The sequence below is a fragment of the Hemitrygon akajei genome, chromosome 6 (genome assembly GCF_048418815.1).
Source record: "Hemitrygon akajei chromosome 6, sHemAka1.3, whole genome shotgun sequence".
NCBI lineage: Eukaryota > Metazoa > Chordata > Chondrichthyes > Myliobatiformes > Dasyatidae > Hemitrygon > Hemitrygon akajei.
In genome coordinates this window covers 148,399,793-148,418,097 of record NC_133129.1, presented here as the reverse complement: position 1 = coordinate 148,418,097, position 18,305 = coordinate 148,399,793, and the positions used below count along the sequence as shown (strand labels likewise).

Genomic DNA, 18,305 nt, shown 5'->3' with positions numbered 1-18,305 from the left:
ATTCCAGCTTCTATTTTATGCCCCAGGATCCCCAAACTCTGGATCAATTCTACCTTTCCCATTTTCCATAAGTCAGAGAATCCCTTACCAATATATTACTTCCAAACACAGGTGCGAGAACTTGCACAGCTACATTTTATGAATACATTCTGAAAATCCAAAAGCAATGCATTTACAAACTCCCCTTCGCCCACCTTGATTGCTAGATTTTGAAGGATCTCCAGCTTGTTAATCAAACACCGTTTTCCTTTCATAAAGGCACATTTTCTCAGTACAATTCTGTTTCAGCTACAATTTCCAAAGTTGCAAGTACATGCTGCAGCAAAATAGTACTGGCAACATTCAATACTAGCAGCAATGAAGTGGAGAAAAAGTTTACATTTCATCCCAATAATTCTTCATCATCAGCATTGAAAAGTGAGCAAACAGTAACAAATAAGATGCAGAGTATGCTCCACACCCCCCCCCCCCCAACAGTTTTAAACTCCCCTAACCTGAGGAAAAAGACTTGCTGTCCACGTTATCTATACCGCTCGGAATTTTAAACATTTCTGTAAGGTCATCCCACAAGGATTAGAGACCTAGCTTAGCCAACCTCTCCCCATTACTCAAGCCCTCAACATCTGGCAAAATCCTAGGAGGTAACATGCTAGAGTTGAGTAATGGGCAAGTAGGAAATGGCAAGGCCAGCAGAGTTGTGTAGAATTTAGGATGGCAACAACTTTTAAAGGCAAGACTTTGTGAATATGCAGATGTAAAAGAAACTTTAATTATATATCAGTTTTTTTCTGTTACAGAGGACAATGGTTCAGAAGGGATGGTGAGAAGGCTCTTTCCCCACAGACTGAATATTTATTATAACGTTTTCAAAGTTGTTCCATTTAGTAATGGGATATATTCTTCGAAAACTTTGTTTCTTCGTGAGAATTCAGTTGTTTCAACATCAGTTACCCACTTTATAAACCTGAACTGTTACATTTTTGAGTACTGTTTTATTGAGGCACATGTTTGATTATTTATTGAGAAAGGAACACACATAAAACAAAAATTATAAGTTTTGGCTACAAAGTGGTGACATTTCCCCCCTTTTGACACTTAAATTCACACATCACTTCCGATTCTTGATTAAAAGCATTTAGTTATCAGTGCTTTTGTGGTTTTAATAGAGCTCGGCACATTTTTTTCACGTCTGCCTGTTTTGTTTAAATTGTGGTATCCCACACTTGCTAGTGCACAGATAAACAACAGGATTCAATTAATTGTGGCAAATTGCAAAATGACTTCATGCATTATAATGGACAAAATGTTGGATGTTGCTAATAAATACAATTCAAATATTTTGTTTTGAAAGTTAATTGTATCTTTTTTTTTAAAATCACTCAGACTTGGGTTTTTATTTAAACTGCAGCATTTTTGCCAGTGTAGTACAAAACCTAAGAATATTTTAAAGCATTCCATCTTGTAGCTGCTTCAAATCAAATGCAAAGAATACAACTCTTGTAAAGTTTCACTGTACATATCCAAATTATGGCAAAATTAATGTTGTAACTGAAGGACAACTAAACCACAAATGTGCTTGTACTAAGTTTTAGTGAAGAGGTACAAGTGACTGCATAGTATTACAATTGCAAACTTTATTTCATTTTTAAAATGTGTAAATCCAGGAAGCGTAAAAACAAAATCTGCATCCAAAGAAGTGAGCAACTTGTTTTCTATAAATGTTGAACCATTCTTTCTAAGCAATTCACTCCAGAATACAAACACATTGACTTTTTAAAATAGGTATGATATGATCTTTGGTATTTTGAACAAAACAGCTTACAATAAGACTTCATTTTAAAATGCTTCACTGAAGTGGATGAAAATTAAAACAGTTCAGCTCTGTCAGATTAGAATAAATGCTACAGAAACACAGTTTATTGAAATAATTAATCTTAGTATCCAAATTAACAATGTTGAATTTATAATAGTTATAAAGTGCCAGTAAAACAATATCCAGTGCAATCAAATAATCTCCACAAAAGTACAGTCAAGTCACTTCAATTTCAAATCTAAATAGCGTCGACCAACTTTTCATTTATTACAGCTTCTCAAACTATTTCAAATCAGAAAAAATATACCAGTCACAAAAATTAAGCACAATTATTTTATTTGAAAGGCAGAGGATCACTTTGCTTCACCCACAGATCTTATTAAATATCAAGTATGGTTGCAAAATTAGTGCATGAAGTAGACTTCACAGCATGCACGGCCTATTCATGAGCATTTGTTCATAAAGGAAAAGTTAAACATGAAAATTGAAAACCATTTCCAAAGACTAATTAAAAGTGATGTTCACCCGAATGGATGTTCACCCGAGGATCACTTTGCTTCACCCGAGTTTTAATAAGAGTAGATAAATGGATTTTGAGACACAAAATATGTTCTCAGTAAACAAACTGTCTTTTACACCAATAAGCTATGGTAAATATTGAAACAGCTCAGAGACATGGGCACAGATTGATTAGGTCTAAAATAGACAATAGACAGTAGGTGCAGGAGTAGACCATTCGGCCCTTCTAGCCAGCACCACCATTCACTATGATCATGGCTGATCATACACAATCAGTACCCCATTCCTGCCCTCTCCCCATATCCCTTGACCCCGCTATCTATAAGAGCTCTATCTAACTCTCTCTTGAATGCATCCAGAGACTTGGCCTCCACTGCCTTCTGGGGCACAGCATTCCACATATCCACCACTCTCTGGGTGAAAAAGTTTTTCCACATCTCTGTTCTAAATGGCCTACCCCTTATTCTTAAACTGTGGCCTCTAGTTCTGGACTCGCCCATCAGCGGGAACATGCTTCCTACCTCCAGTGTGTCCAATCCCTTAATAATCTTATATGTTTCAATCAGATCCCCTTCTCATCCTTCTAAATTCCAGTGTATACAAGCCCAGTCGCTCCAATCTTTCAACATATGACAGTCCCGCCATTCCGGGAATTAACCTTGTGAACCTACGCTGCACTCCCTCAATAGCAAGAATGTCCTTCCTCAAATTTGGAGACAAAAACTGCACACAATACTCCAGGTGGGGTCTCACCAGGGCCCTGCACAGCTGCAGAAGGACCTCTTTACTCCTGTACTCAATTCCTCTTGTTATAAAAGCCAGCATGCCATTAGCTTTCTTCACTGCCTGCTGTACCTGCATGCTTGCTTTCATTGTCTGATGTACAAGAACACCTAGATCTCGTTGTACTTCCCCTTTTCCTAACTTGACTCCATTTAGATAGTAATCTGCCTTCCTATTCTTGCCACCAAAGTGGATAACCTCACATTTATCCACATTAAACTGCATCTGCCATACGTTTGCCCACTCACCCAACTTGTCCAAGTCACCCTGCATTCTCATAACATCCTCCTGACATTTCACACTGCCACCCAGCTTTGAGTCATCAGCAAATTTGCTAATGTTACTTTTAATCCCTTCATCCAAATCATTAATGTATATTGTAAACAGCTGCGGTCCCAGCACCGAACCTTGCGGTACCCCACTGGTCACAGCCTGCCATTCCGAAAGGGACCCGTTAATCGCTACTCTTTGTTTCCTGTCAGCCAGCCAATTTTCAAACCATGTCAGTACTCTGCCCCCAATACCATGTGCCCTAATTTTGCCCACTAATCTCCTATGTGGGACTTTATCAAAAGCTTTCTGGAAGTCCAGGCACATTACATCCACTGGCTCTCCCTTGTCCATTTTCATAGTTACATCCTCAAAAAACTCCAGAAGATTAGTCAAGCATGATTTTCCCTTCATAAATCCATGCTGACTCAGACTGATCCTTCTACTGCTATCCAAATGTGTCGTAATTTCCTCTTTTATGATTGACTCCAGTATCTTTCCCACCACTGACGTTAGGCTAACCGGTCTATAATACCCTGTTTTCTCTCTCCCTCCTTTCTTGAAAAGTGGGACAACATTAGCCACCCTCCAATCAGCAGGAACTGTTCCTGAATCTATAGAACATTGGAAAATGATTACCAATGCGTCCACGATTTCTAGAGCCACCTCTAAGTACCCGGGGATGCAGACCATCAAGACCCGGGGACTTATCAGCCTTCAGACTCACAGTCTGTCCAACACCGTTTCTTGCCTAATATAAATTTCCTTCAGTTCATCCTTTACCCTAGTTCCTTTGGCCACTATTACATCTGAGAGATTGTTTGTGTCTTCCCTAGTGAAGACAGATCCTAAGTACCTGTTCAACTCATCTGCCATTTCCTTGTTCCCCATAATAAATTCACCCATTTCTGTCTTCAATGGCCCAATTTTGGTCTTAACTATTTTTTTGCTATTCACATACCTAAAGAAGCTTTTACTATCCTCCTTTATATTCTTGGCTAGTTTACCTTTGTACCTCATTTTTTTCTTGGCGTATTGCCTTTTTTGTTATCTTCCGTTGCTCTTTAAAAGCTTCCCAGTCCTCCGGTTTCCCGCTCATCTTTGCTATGTTATACTTCTTCTCTTTTATTTTTATACTGCCCTTTACTTCTCTCGTCAGCCACGACCGCCCCTTACTCCCCTTAGGATCTTTCTTCCTCTTTGGAATGAACCGATCCTGCACCTTCTGCATTATTCCCAGAAATACCTGCCATTTTTGTTCCACTGTCTTCCCTGCTAGGGTATTGTTCCATTGAACTTTGGCCAGCTCCTCCCTCATAGCTCCATAGTTCCCTTTGTTCAACTGTAATACTGACACATCCGATTTTCACTTCTCCTTCTCAAATTGTAGGTTAAAACATATCATATAATGGTCACTACCTCCTAATGGTTCCTTTACCTCGAGGTCCCTGATCAAATCCGGTTCATTGCACAACACTAAATCTAGAATTGCCTTCTCCCTGGTAGGCTCCAGTACAAGCTGTTCTAAGAATCCATCTAGGAGGCACTCCACAAACTCCCTTTCTTGGGGTCCAGTACCATTCTGATTCTCCCAGTCTACCTGCATGTTGAAATCCCCCATGACAACTGTATCATTACCTTTGCTACATGCCAATTTTAACTCTTCATTCAACTTACACCCTACATCCAGACTGCTGTTTGGGGGCCTGTAGATAATTCCCATTAGGGTCTTTCTACCCTTAGAATTTCTCAGTTCTATCCATACTGACTCTACATCCCCAGATTCTATGTCCCCCCTCGCAAGGGACTGAATATCATTCCTCACCGACAGAGCCACCCCACCCCCTCTGCCAGTCAGTCTGTCCTTTCGATAAGATGTATATCCTTGAATATTCATTTCCCAGGCCCTGTCTGCTTGAAGCCATGTCTCAGTTATTCCCACAACATCGTACTTGCCAATTTCCAACTGAGCCTCAAGCTCATCTACTTTATTCCTTATACTTCGTGCATTCATATATAATACTTTTAATTCGGTACTCCCCTCTCCTTTCATATCAATTCCTATTTCACTTGGCCGTACTGTATGATCTCTTCTTGAGCTTTCTACTCCATTGATTCTGTTGTCCAATGTAAAATGTAAACGATTCACGAATATACTTCAACAGGAAATACTTCAGACAACCAATATTCCAAACAGTTCATGAATATCAGCTACATAAAAACATTCAAACCGATTGCATCATCAATTTCAAGTACGGAACTTCCTTGAGACTCCTCTTGGTCCATCCTTGCACCTTGAGAGAAATCCATTTTCTGCTAAGAGACAGGTTTCCCCAAAAACATACAAGATCTGCTTAAGATACATCAACTAATTACTATCTCTAAAAATAAGCCAGGAAATTATACACCAGTGAGCCTGACATCAGTAGTGGGCAAATTTGAAAGTATTCAACAGGGCAGTACCAGTATACTTAATTACTTGGATAGACAGTCTGATTAAAGGTAGTTAACATGACTTTGTGCATGGTGTGTTGTGTCTAATTAATCTTATGGAGCTTTGAGGAAGGTACAAGGGAAGTTGACAGTGGGCAATGTCTACATTGACTTTAGCAAGACTTTTGACCATGTCCTGTATGGGAGGCTGCTTAAGAAAGTTCAGTCGCTTGGCACTCAGAATGAGGTAGCAAATTGGATTCAACATTGGATTAGTAGAAAATACAGTAGAAGTAGCAGATGTGAAAAAATAATTTGCATGCCAAAATAGTGAGCAACTTAGTTTTTAATATGTTGGACCATTCTGCTCTCTAAGCAATTCACTGCAGAATGGAAACACAATGAATTTTTAAAATAAGTGCAGGGTTCTCAGATTATTAACTGCATACATAAAACAGCTTCTCTGTAGAGTGATAATGAAATGGCTTCTTTGTGGGTAACTGATGAGGTAATGCTCTGTTTAGTTGGAATGTTTGGGTTATAATTATTGATAACGGAGAAACTAACCAATGGTAGCAACATTGTTCTATCTGTACGTGTGGGAACCTAAAGTGAGTGCACGGGTTTTTTCAGGGAGGAGAACCGAAAAAGGAGGACGTGCTGGATGCGCTCTGGTCAACCACCGAGGTTGGTCCCAGGCGGTGGGTCGAGGAGGTCGGAGAAGATTGAACAGTGGAACGAAGACTTCGATAATTCAGCTCCAACGGTTACGGACAAATTGACTGAACTCTGATAAGTTTTGGCTTCTTTTCCTTTTTTTAATATATTCTATTGCTATTAATTACCTAGTTCTAGTAAGATTTATAAAGTGTACTCCGTAAACGTACATGGTGTGTGGTCGGATATTGTGTGTGTGAGTTTGTACCAGTGTGCATTTCACAGCATCCACGCATACAGGAGACACAGTTTGGCAGGTGGACAGATTTTCCCCTAGACAAATATCAGCCGATAGCATGAGCATTACTTAACTATGATATCTTTAAGTTTTGGTATTTTGAAGTAAAACAGCTTGCAATAAGACTTCATTTTAAAATTTTTCACTGAAATGGATGAAATTTAAAAATGTTTGTTCGGCTGAGTCAGATTAGAATAAGTGCTACAGAAACAGTTAAAGTTACATTTAAATCTTAATATCCAAACTAACAATGTTGAATTAATATGCATAAAATGCTAGTAAAACTATATCCATGGAAGGCATTCAAGGATTCTGTTAAAAATTTTCTTAACTACAGAGAACCAAACTACATGCAGCTGACTGACAACATGCTTCAAGCATACAAAACCATGAAGTGCAACATGTCACTAAAGATTCATTTTCTGCATTCCCATTTAGACTTCTTCCCTGCAAACCTTGGTGCTGTCAGTGACGAGCATGGTGAAAGATTTAACCAGGACTTTGCAGTCTTGGAGAAACAGTATTAGGACAACTGCAATTCATTAATGCTAGCTGATTATCATTGAACACTTTAAGCGAGAAGCCTCAGACACAGTACAAATGAAAACTCAATACTTATAGCGGAGTTGTACTATTGCAAAGCGTCAGCACCATTATGCAATTAAATGGATTATATTCAATAAAAGTTAATGTTTTGTTTCTCAGAACTCCTATCCAATACAAGTTGTCTGAAAATATTTATGTTCAGCTTCAAGCCACCTATAATAACCACAAAAATCTGGGGAAATTGAAAAAATCTTCTGTCCAATGGTATCAAAGCTTGTAGCAAGTTCTGGACCAATTGAAATATGGCTCATAAAAAAAATGACAGATGGAATGCCATGCAGACAAGTACAGTGCCTATAAAAAGTATTCAACTCCTTTGAAAGATTTCATGTTTTACAACATTGAATCACAGTGGATTTAATTTGGCTTTTTGTTTTTGACACTGATGAACAAAAAACTTTCATATCAAAGCAAAAACAGATCTCTACAAAGTGATCTAATTACAAATATAAAACACAAAATAATTGATTGCGCCAAGTATTCACCACCCTCAAGGCAGTATTTAGTACATGCACCTTTGGCAACAAATACAGCCTTATTAAGTGTGTGGATAGATCGATCAACTGTGCACATCTGGACACTGCAATTTTTTTTTAAACCGAACTCCTCAATTTGTCAGGTTGCAAGGGGATCATGAAGGAACAGCCCTTTTCAATTCCAACCACCAATTCTCAATCTGGACTCTGAATTGGCCACTCCAGGACATTAACTCAGCAATTTCTGAGTAGCTTTGCTTTACACATGGGGTCACTGTCTTCTCCCACGCCACAGTCCTCTTGCAGACTGCATCAGATATTCCTCCAGAATTTCCCTGTATTTTGCTGCATTCATTTTATCCTCTACTTTCACAAGTCTTCCAGGGCCTGCTGCAGTGAAACATCCCCACAGCATGATGCAGCCACCATATGCTTCACAGTAGCGATGGTGCGTTTTTGATGATGCGCAGTGTGTGACTTACTCCGAACATAGCATTTAGTCTCATGGCCAAAAAGTTCAATTTTCATTTCATCAAACCATAGAACCTTCTTCCAGCTGACTTCAGAATCTCCCACATACCTTCTGGCAAACTCTAGCCAGGATTTTTCAACAATGGCTTTCCCTTTACCACTCTCCCACAAAGCTTTGATACCACTGGACAGAAGATTTCCAACAACAGTTGGACCTTCCAGATACAGGTGTATTTTTACTACAATCAATTGAAACACCTTGACTGCAAATGGTGATCTCCATTATGTGACTTCTAAAACCAATTAGCAGCACCTGTGATAATTTGGTATGCATCGTAAAAGGGGTGAATATTTATGCGATTATTTTTTGTTTTATATTTATAATTAATTTTTATTACTTTGTAGACATCTGCTTTCACTTTGACACTGAAGTCCTTCTGTTGATCAGTGTCAAAAAAAAAGCGCCATATTAAATCCACCGTGATTCGATGTTGCAAAACAATAAACATGAAAACTTCCTGGGGGGGGTGGAATTGAATAATTTTTATAGGCACTGTATAAGGTGTTGCATTTTGGGAGGACAAACCAAGGTAGGACTTTACACAGAGAACAGCAAAGAGCGGGACAAACAGAGGGGAGCGGTAGGACACAGATGTGGGAATGCAGCTCCATAATTCAAAGTTCAAAGTAAATTTATTATCAAAGTGCATATGTTGCCGTATGCAACCCTGAGACAAATTTTCTTGTGGAGATAATTTTTTTGATCTCTCATAGCAATGAAAGATTGCATCAAACAGGACAGAAAAATAAACTCTGCAAATACAAGTAGTTAAGAAATAGTGAGAATATTCATAAATAATGAGAACATGAGATGAATAGTCCTTGAAAGTGAGTCCACAGGTTGTGGGAACTGTTCAATGATGGGGTGAGTGAAGGTGATTGAAGTTATCTCCTCTGGTTCAAGAGATTGACGGATAAGAGGTAATTACTGATCTTGAATCTAGTGGCATAGGTCCTGAGGCTCCCGTACCTCCTTCCTGATGGCAACAGTGAAAAGAAGCACGACCTGGATGGTACAGTTCCACGATGGTGGATGCTGCATTAGCACAACAGTGCTCCATGGCTTTAACTGTTATGGACTGGGCTTTATCCAATAATTTTTGACAGATTTTCTGTTCAAGGGCCCTGGTGCTTCCATATTAGGTCGTGATACAACTATGTTGCCACTTCACATGTGAGATGGCTTTCTGGAGATCATTCCTAGACCTTTTGTATTTTACCTTATCACCAGACCAAAACAGACTGATCTGGCCCTCAGCAGATTCCAGATCTCATGGTTCATTCAGGGTTAGGGAAGACTGATGATTTTGTGGGGACATACTCATCTATGACTGTCCATAACAACCATATGTATTTGCTCAGATAAGTGGCATCACAGGTAGAAAAGGTCGCAGAGAGAGCTTTTGGTATATTGGCTTTCATAAAACAGGGTATTGAGTACAGGAGTTGGGATGTTATGTTGTGGAAGATATTGTTGAGTCCTAATATGGAGTATTTTATGCAGTTCTGGTCACCTACCTATAGGAAAGATAAGACTGAAAGAGTACAGAAAAAATTTAGAAAACATTGCCAGGACTTGAGAACCTGAGGTATGGGAGAAGATTGATTAGATTTGGACTTTTCCCCTGGAACAAGAGAGAATAAAAGGAAAAATGATAAAGATGTACAAAATTATGAGGAGAATAGATTAAGGGTTAAAAATGAAATAATTTATTTTCATGCAAAATTGGCCCTTCTAGCCACACCGCCAACAACCCACTAATTTGACTTTGGACTAATCATGGAACAGTTTACAATGACCATCTAACCTACTAAACAGGTACATTTCTGGACTGTAGGAAGAAACAGGAGAACACTGAAGAAACCCATGTGCTTCATGGGAAGGACATACAAACCCCATACACTGGACAGTCAGAATTGAACTCCAATACCTGAGCTGTAATAATGGTGCACTAACTGCTACGATACCATAACACTCAGGGAATCTGAGGGGAAGCTTCTTCACTCAACGGGATGGTGCGAGTGTGGAACAAGCTGCCAGAGGAAGTGTAGATGCAGGTTTGGCTGCAATATTTAAGAGAAGTTTAAGCACATGGATGGGAGGGGTATGTTGGGCTATGGTCCAGTTACAGGTTGATGGGACTAGGCAGAACATTTCACCATGGAAAAGATGGGCTGAAGGACCTGTTTCTGTGCTATAGTGCTCTATGACTATGCAGCAAGCAATTAGGAAGCCATTTGGTAAGTTGGTCTTCACTGCAAGAGAATTTGAGTGCAACTTAAAAGTAAAATGGCCTTTCACAATTCCTACTGTGTATGGCCAAAAATAGTTCTCAAATTGTTTCATTTTAAACTTTTGATCCATAGCAAGACATATGACAATCATATCATTATCCACTCAAAAAAATTCTTCCAACCCAACTCCAAACACTCAAAAAAAGATAATTTAGTGTTTGTGCACATTTGTAAGTAGACTAAGTAATACCATTTGTGTGTTGGATGTACTGAGCAGAATTGTGATAGTATAAAATTAAAATGAACTGAAATTTTGTAGGTATAAATAAATTTTAATTGTTCAATCTGAGGGAACATTTAGAAGTCATGTTAGCTTGGAGATATTTTGAAAGTGGTCTCTATTATTCTACCAAGCAACTTAAGTCTTGGTAAAAGAAAACCAATGAAACAGCAACTGGCAGAATCACTTTCAGTGCTGAGCCTTCTTTTTGATAGACTGTCATGTGTTTTTAACTACAAAATCTTCAAATAATTCAGCATAAATGGAAAATTCAAGCAACTCCTGAAAAGCAAATTTAAGGGCCACCTTTAACTACCCTGTGTAACAAGTGGCAGAGTTCCACGTTTCCTCTTAAATCAAATCAAATTATGGACATAATTCATCACACATTCTGCAGCTATGAGTGAAAATATAGTTATGGGCTAACAGATATTTTGGTTCACTTGCATTTGGAGAACTTAAAAGTGATGAATGAGTGCAAAATTACAATACAGATAAACAATGGGACAAAATAAACATACAAATTGAATCAAAACTTAAATCTGAAAATACAATGTTAAAAATATGATTAATGGAACAAATTAACTTCCATCATCATCGGCTAGCTGAATAAAGTTACAAGGAATTTTTATTTTCTGCTACAACTGGACCACAAAACTAAGTCCAACACTAAATATATACAATTTAACCAGCTCTCAAATCTACATTTAAAATTTTTTTAACAAGTGAGTTTGATTTTTTTTAAAAAAACAGCCTGACCCCTTGTGATTCAGCTTTCCATGAGTAGTTGGAGATTATACAGCACAATCATTAATTACCTTTCAGTAAAATAAAATACCCAACATTTTGAAGGTTTGAAATACATTTAAACACACTTCACAATCCTTCTAAAGTTGGCCTAAAAATAATCGAATGTGGCTTCAATAAGCTGTTACAACAACAGGAAGAGACCCTCTGAACTATTATGATCCTCTGAACCACTATACATACATTTCCCAACTGCACCACAACCATGTGATCCGAGAGGTTAAAAACAATATTCTTCAAAGTGCTCCTTTCAGCAGTAACTGGTTGTTTGTACTTCATTTTGGCTCTCAGAAAGAAGGTAGATAGGAGTAACTGCACTGGAGAGTCACCATCAGTACTAGAGGTCACAGATTTTTGATTCCCCCTCAGCCCTGATGCTAGTCATTTGTTTAACTATTTTTTCCTGAAATATTTCCAATCCAACAAACGCATTTAACTTTGAACCTCTAAATCATTCTGACCAATAGGTTTGTGTTTTCTATAGTTAAGACAAAACAGTTAAGGTGGCGATCATGCCATATCAGTCACTTTGTGAACACTGTAGCTCCAAATAGAAATGATTCAGATTACTGCAAAGCAGAATAGAACTAACCTCAAGTCCTTTAGCATCATTGCTTTAACCTGACCATTAAAGTTTCAGACCCAAGTTGCTGAAGATAAACTATATGAAATGGTTTTCAGCTGTCATCAGAACCCATTATAGAAGGAAACACCACTGTTGTCTCTTGTTTGGACAATGGTCAACCAACAAATACAAAATCTTGGACTGAAAATGCTGCCACAAGGCCAATATCTTTCCCCATGAGAATACTGGGCCCTGGATTCAAGCTTTCGGACAGGTGATCAACTCCAACGGAGTTATCTTACCCCTTCCATTGCCAATCACATCTTTTCAGAAGTTCATTTTCTTTCACTAAGTACCATAGAAGTCAATTGAGAATTGGCACATCTCCCACTAGAACTTAGGTCAAATTATTCATACAATAAAAGCACAAAGAGCTTCTCACCAAAAGTTTTATCATGAAAGGGTTTCATTCAAGACAAGAGGAATACCCTGTACCAACCAGCTGCAATGCACAGCATCTCCACAAATAATAAAAAGCTAACCAACACTTTGGAAAAAGATTAACTTTATCCCTTCCACAATGACATATTGATGGTAAAATGCAAGCTCATAAGTGCTCAAAGGTCACTACATTAAATGCATTAACAAGCCTATGGTTTATGAAGCAGCAATGATCCTCAATTTCAGAGAAGTCAGCCTACCAGGAAAGCACATCAAATGAATGAGGAAAAATACTAAGCATCTCAGCTAAAGTCCCAAAATCAACTGGCAGTATTGGCAATGTTTACTCGGCTTACAAAATCAAGCTCACTCCAGAGTTATAATTTATCACTCTATAGGAAAAATATTTCCACACAAGGAAAACAGAAGTTGGCCATCCCAACATTCAATATTCTTATGATATCCCCAAAGCCTCATCTCCTCTTCTGTGCCTGAACCCACAAGCCCTCATTTCACTCATCTATCAAAAATATATTCAAATCCTCCTTAAATTGCTCTAATGTACTAGCCACTTAGTTATCTCAGTTATTTACCAACTTCTGCAAGAATAACCATCTTATTAACATGTTAACTACACTCTCTACTCAATACTGCCTTACTGATAGAAACAATTTTACATCTACCCTATTTCCTTACTCTTTGCTCTTCTAACCTCCCAAATATCCAATTTCTTCAGCTGCTTTCTTTTGCGAAATTAGCAAAGACTTCAACGATACTCCAGTCAACTACACTGGGATTGCTTTTACAGGAGGGAGAAATCCATTATTAATACACCTGCAAGAATGACCTGGATCCCCAGATGGGAAGGAAGGCAAAGGGACTGGTGCTGCATTTTCTGTGGCTGCAAAGGAAAATGCCATGTCAGAGAAGGAATAGTTTGTGGACCAGGAAACCTTTAGAGAAGTCTTTTCAGAATGGTGGTGGAGAACGTGAAATGTGCCAGTGGTAAAATCCCATTGGATATGGTATATAATAATGATGAATGATCTGCCAAATGTTGGGTAGAAAGCAAAGATAAAGGAAATTCTGTTCTTCTAGCTGGAAGAAGGGCTGAGCAGAGTTCAAGAGATAAAGGACTGATAAGATTGTGCCTCATCAACTATGATAGAGAAGGGTCATGGCTAAGGAGGTACTGAAAAAGCTAGTGTGTAAGTTTTCAGAGCAAATGAAGAAACTAGAAGAACAGAATGGAATCCTTAGAGAAAGCAGAAAAGGGCAAAAGAAGCTGAGATAGCTGTAGGAAACAGTAGGTTCACGATGGAAACTGGAGAATGGAAGAAAGAAAGGTTAAGAAAATGATCAGACAAGCTGGATGAACTCAGCAGGTAGGTAACAGCATTTTGAATTTAGTACAATGCAGGAAGCAACTAAGATAAACTGTCAATATAGAAGAAAAGAAACAAGACTGTCCATGTATCAAAAGCACCTAGCAGCACTAGGGTTTAATCAAGTTCCCATGAAATAAACATTTCAAAATTAAAAATGTTTATAGCATCCCTAAGATGTACCTTTTAAAAATAATTAAAATGCAAATAAGCTAAATGATAAAAGCAATCTTTCAATGTCACAATTAGTAACAGTAGCCACCAACTAGGCCCCTGAGCCTATTTCACCTTTCCATAAGAAGCAGGTCAAGAACTTGTGCCATTTCACTACATTCCCCAATATCTCTCAACATCTGAAATGCAGAGGAATCAATCTGTTTTGAATGAATTTTATCCCCTACCCCCCCCCCCCCCCCGTATGCTCCTTAAGAACATACTGTCATTGTCCTTTTGAAAATGTAGTTCATCAGTTCTCAAATACTTCTAATCCTCACATCTTACTGTTATTTCAATCAGGAAGGTGATTGGTAAAGCCATCGAGAGGGAAGAAAGTGGGGATGAGAGGGAGAATGAAGTGGAAGCACGGAGGTGAAAGATGAAAAAGGTAAAGAGCTGAAGGAGGAACCTAATAGGTGAAGAAAGTGAAAAGGGAAAGTGGATGAGCACTGTGGGGGGGGGGGGGGCGTAGATTGGCAGGTGAGAAGAGAAGGGGCAAGACTGGAACCAGAATGGGAAATGGAAAAAGGGGAGAGGGGAGAAATTAGCAGAAGTTGGAGAAATTAATGCTCATGCCATCAGGTTGGAAGGTACCCAGACAGAATATGAGATGTTGCTCCTTCAACTTGAGAGTGGCCTCATCAGGGCAGTAGAGGCTATGGACTGACATGTCAGAATGGAAATGGGGAGTGGAATTAAAGTGGTTGGCCACCAGAAAATCCTCCCTGTTACAGATGGGCGGAAGGTGCTCTAAAAAGCAGTCCCCCAATCCATGTCACATCTCATCAACATAGAGGCCAAGAACATAGGGAACTTGCTCTGACCCATAACCTGCCAATTCTTTAACCATGCCAATATATTGCTTCCAACACCACAAATGTTTAAAACACTATCATGGCCTTCGATACATAACCTCAAATTCCTTCTGGAGGGATCTTTGTGTGCATTCACAAATTCTCCTTTATTCACATTAGCTCATTTCTCCAAAGAGCTCCAAGAAATCAACATTCCTTTCCCTTCACAAATTTATTTCTCTCCAATTAGCCTGAATTTTTCCAAGTGCCCTACTGTAATGTCTTCAACAGTTCTCTTTTGACAAGTGTTCCACTAACCTGTATTCTTTTTGCAGTCTTCCTCTTTATTTTGAATAAGAGTCAGGTTTATAATTTTCAGTCTCATGGAATTTTCACCAACATTAAACATTTTTTTAAAAAAATGAAATACTGTAATAGATGTCAGCAAATATACTGCATAGCTGCCCTTAAGCTGGCAATCAACTGTCCTGCTGAATTAAATTTTGTTAAAGTATTCCATGAGTATTGCAAATTAAGCTACCGAGTGGATTGTGGGCAGGATTTCAACCCAGAAGAAAAAAAGGGGTATTTGCCTATCAGAATTTCACACAGAGGGAGATTTAGCAGTGAGATGTTACAACTGGACCTGATAGAAATCAAAAAAGTAAGTCATGTTATTTAAGTCATCTTTAGGAAGGTGCTCCAATGCATTTCCCTGATTCTATACTGTAAACCACAGTGCATGTATCCCACAACACATGTATCTCAATCAAGCAACCATTTTTCTGTGGATGTTGATTGGTCTTAAGTATGTTGAACCTGCAACTGTCAAAGTAAACTGAAGAATTTCCACCATAATTAATAAAAATCACAAGAAAAGACCATCTTCACCAATTAAACTTCCGATTCACTGGTAATCTTGTTGTCTCCCAGCAGAAGGAAGGGTAAAATTCAGTGGTGATCATGAACTGCACAATCTAAAAGATGAACTGCTTAATTTCCTTTTCCAGACATAAATTGGACAAAGTTTACCAACACTGAGACCACGGGTGTCCATTTTACAATACTATTAAGTTAACTAGTTGTGTGCAACATCTTTAATAGGTTATCATCTTTCAACTGTATTGGAGAGGTCTACGATTATCAAACAAATCAACTACAAACAATACTACAAACTACAAACAAACTGAACTACTATCAAATTCAGTTCTGTTAGATGTCTCCAGATTAACGCGGTAGGACGTCAGGGACAGGTTTAACGTGACAGCTGGATATGGCTAACAGTTGTAAACAACGGTTGAAATGTAGCAGCTGTCTAAAAGTTAGAAGAGGTTTCAAGTTATTGAATTAAAGCATCGAACAAATGTCTTTTTCTAGCCACCCAGAACAGCACATTGAACCCCTTGTACAGAGGATGCGTTATTTGTCCGCTCAAGACTTAGACTTCAATAAGTATTAATTTCCCGAAATATACTGATGTTAGATCATTCATGAACACAACTTCAGAGAACTGGCGATCACAATTCCAGAAATACAATCATCACTTGTTGTATTTAAACAAACCACAACGATATTCAACTTCTCGCATACTTGCCATAAAGGGAGCAAATTTTACACCGTCTACGTGAGATTATAAAAGAGAATCACCAAGCAGTAGATTAAATTCCATTCTAAATAAAACAAATCAATAGCAACTGTTTATTGCGAAAACTTTTATAACTTCTTATAAAACAGCTGGGTGAGATCCAATATAGATTCCACAATCAGCTAGCTTAACGCCAGTTTAAAAACTACTTACAAATTTGTAACCAAAGTGCTCACACTCTGGAAACCAACATGGCTCGGACTTAGGTCACGAACAGAATCATAAATCAAATGCAAAACCCCAATAAGGGAAGTGAAAAGGAGTGAGAAAGAGATTTGATTTTATCTTACAAGGATTTGTAAACTCTTCGCCAAGAAGCGCTGACTCACTGAAGTTGTGCATTAGTTTATGTAGAAACAGTGCAGCGGCCTGTGACCCCCGGAGACCAAACCCCAAGCAAAAAGCAAAGAGAACTGGCCGCCAGGGGGGAGGCGAGATGCGGGGTTAAAACGATACCCACCGCCCCTACGTGTGGGTAGCTCTCCCCTGCGGAGCCCGCACCCAGATCTCCGCCTCGCACACAACTCGCGAAGTAGGCCGAAGCCACGGGCTGGATTAATGTCGCCACGCACTGACCTGGATGAACTGAATGGTGAGAGCGCTCTTGCCTACGCCGCCACCGCCCACCACCACCAACTTGTACTTTTCCTGCACCACTCCGTCCTTGGCGGCTGCCATGGTAACCAGGCCTGGGCCTGCGCCCGAGCCTCGGCCGTCCCACACCGACCTTTCCTCGCAGCGGCACAGCGAGCTGCTGGGGCACGAAGAAGGGGATGAAGGAATGGAGGGGAGGGGAGGGAGAGAGAGCGACAGAGAGCGAAAGAGAGAGAGGAGGAGGGCGGCAAAATTTCACCCACACCGACAGCTCCTGGATAGAGAAAGAAACTTTATCGAATTGCTCCAATGGACGTGGTCAAGCGATGCGACTCATAAGGCAGATGCGACAGCGTGCAGGCACCGGTACTGCGGAGCCGCCACAGAGCAAATGGGAGCTCCGACTGCGGGCAAATGATGGCCGGCGCTCATGGGGGATGTTAATACATGCAAATGAGCTGCTGAATATTCACACACTTCCAATCAGAGCATCCACTCCAGCATTGCAGAACTGAAGTCAACACGCTCCCAAATCAAATACACAGGTTTCACATCTCTTCTACTCAACCATTTTACTCCTCATCGGTGATGTTTTAAACCTTGTTGCAGGGGCCGACTGTAGTCCATGTTGGTTTCAGTGAATGCAAAAAAAAAATCCCTATGCCGCAATGTAACTGATTAGAATCAGCAATCAGTGTTGTAACTGATTTCGCCCTTCATGATCTGATGTTAATTTCAGATTTGCATCATCGTTAATAAATATTCGGGAGGGAAGGAAATCATTGTGCGCTGACAACGCTGCTATCCATTAATCCCTCTCATTTGCCTCCATCATTTTCCATCTTTACCCATAATCTACATCTTACCATTTTTCCAATAGGGCACTCATCCAGTATTTTACTTTGTTTGTGCTCAGCTCCATGAAACAGCTGCCTGGGTGATATATTTTAGAAAGCT

General features: G+C 39.3%; 1 protein-coding gene across 2 annotated transcripts in view; it reads right to left on the bottom strand.

Annotated features, from left to right (window-relative positions):
- The window catches only part of rras2 (RAS related 2), a 65,245-nt gene extending 47,368 nt beyond the window's left edge, over positions 1–17,877 (bottom strand). The window contains exon 1 of one of the 2 annotated variants that reach the window (XM_073049506.1): positions 17,331–17,877. In XM_073049506.1, the coding sequence (XP_072905607.1) occupies positions 17,331–17,432 (102 nt within the window). In that variant the 5' untranslated portion in view covers positions 17,433–17,877. Of the gene's footprint in view, positions 1–17,044; positions 17,081–17,330 lie in introns of those variants that run through there. The other variant, XM_073049507.1, reaches the window with a different exon arrangement.
- Between the last annotated feature and the right edge of the window lie 428 nt (positions 17,878–18,305).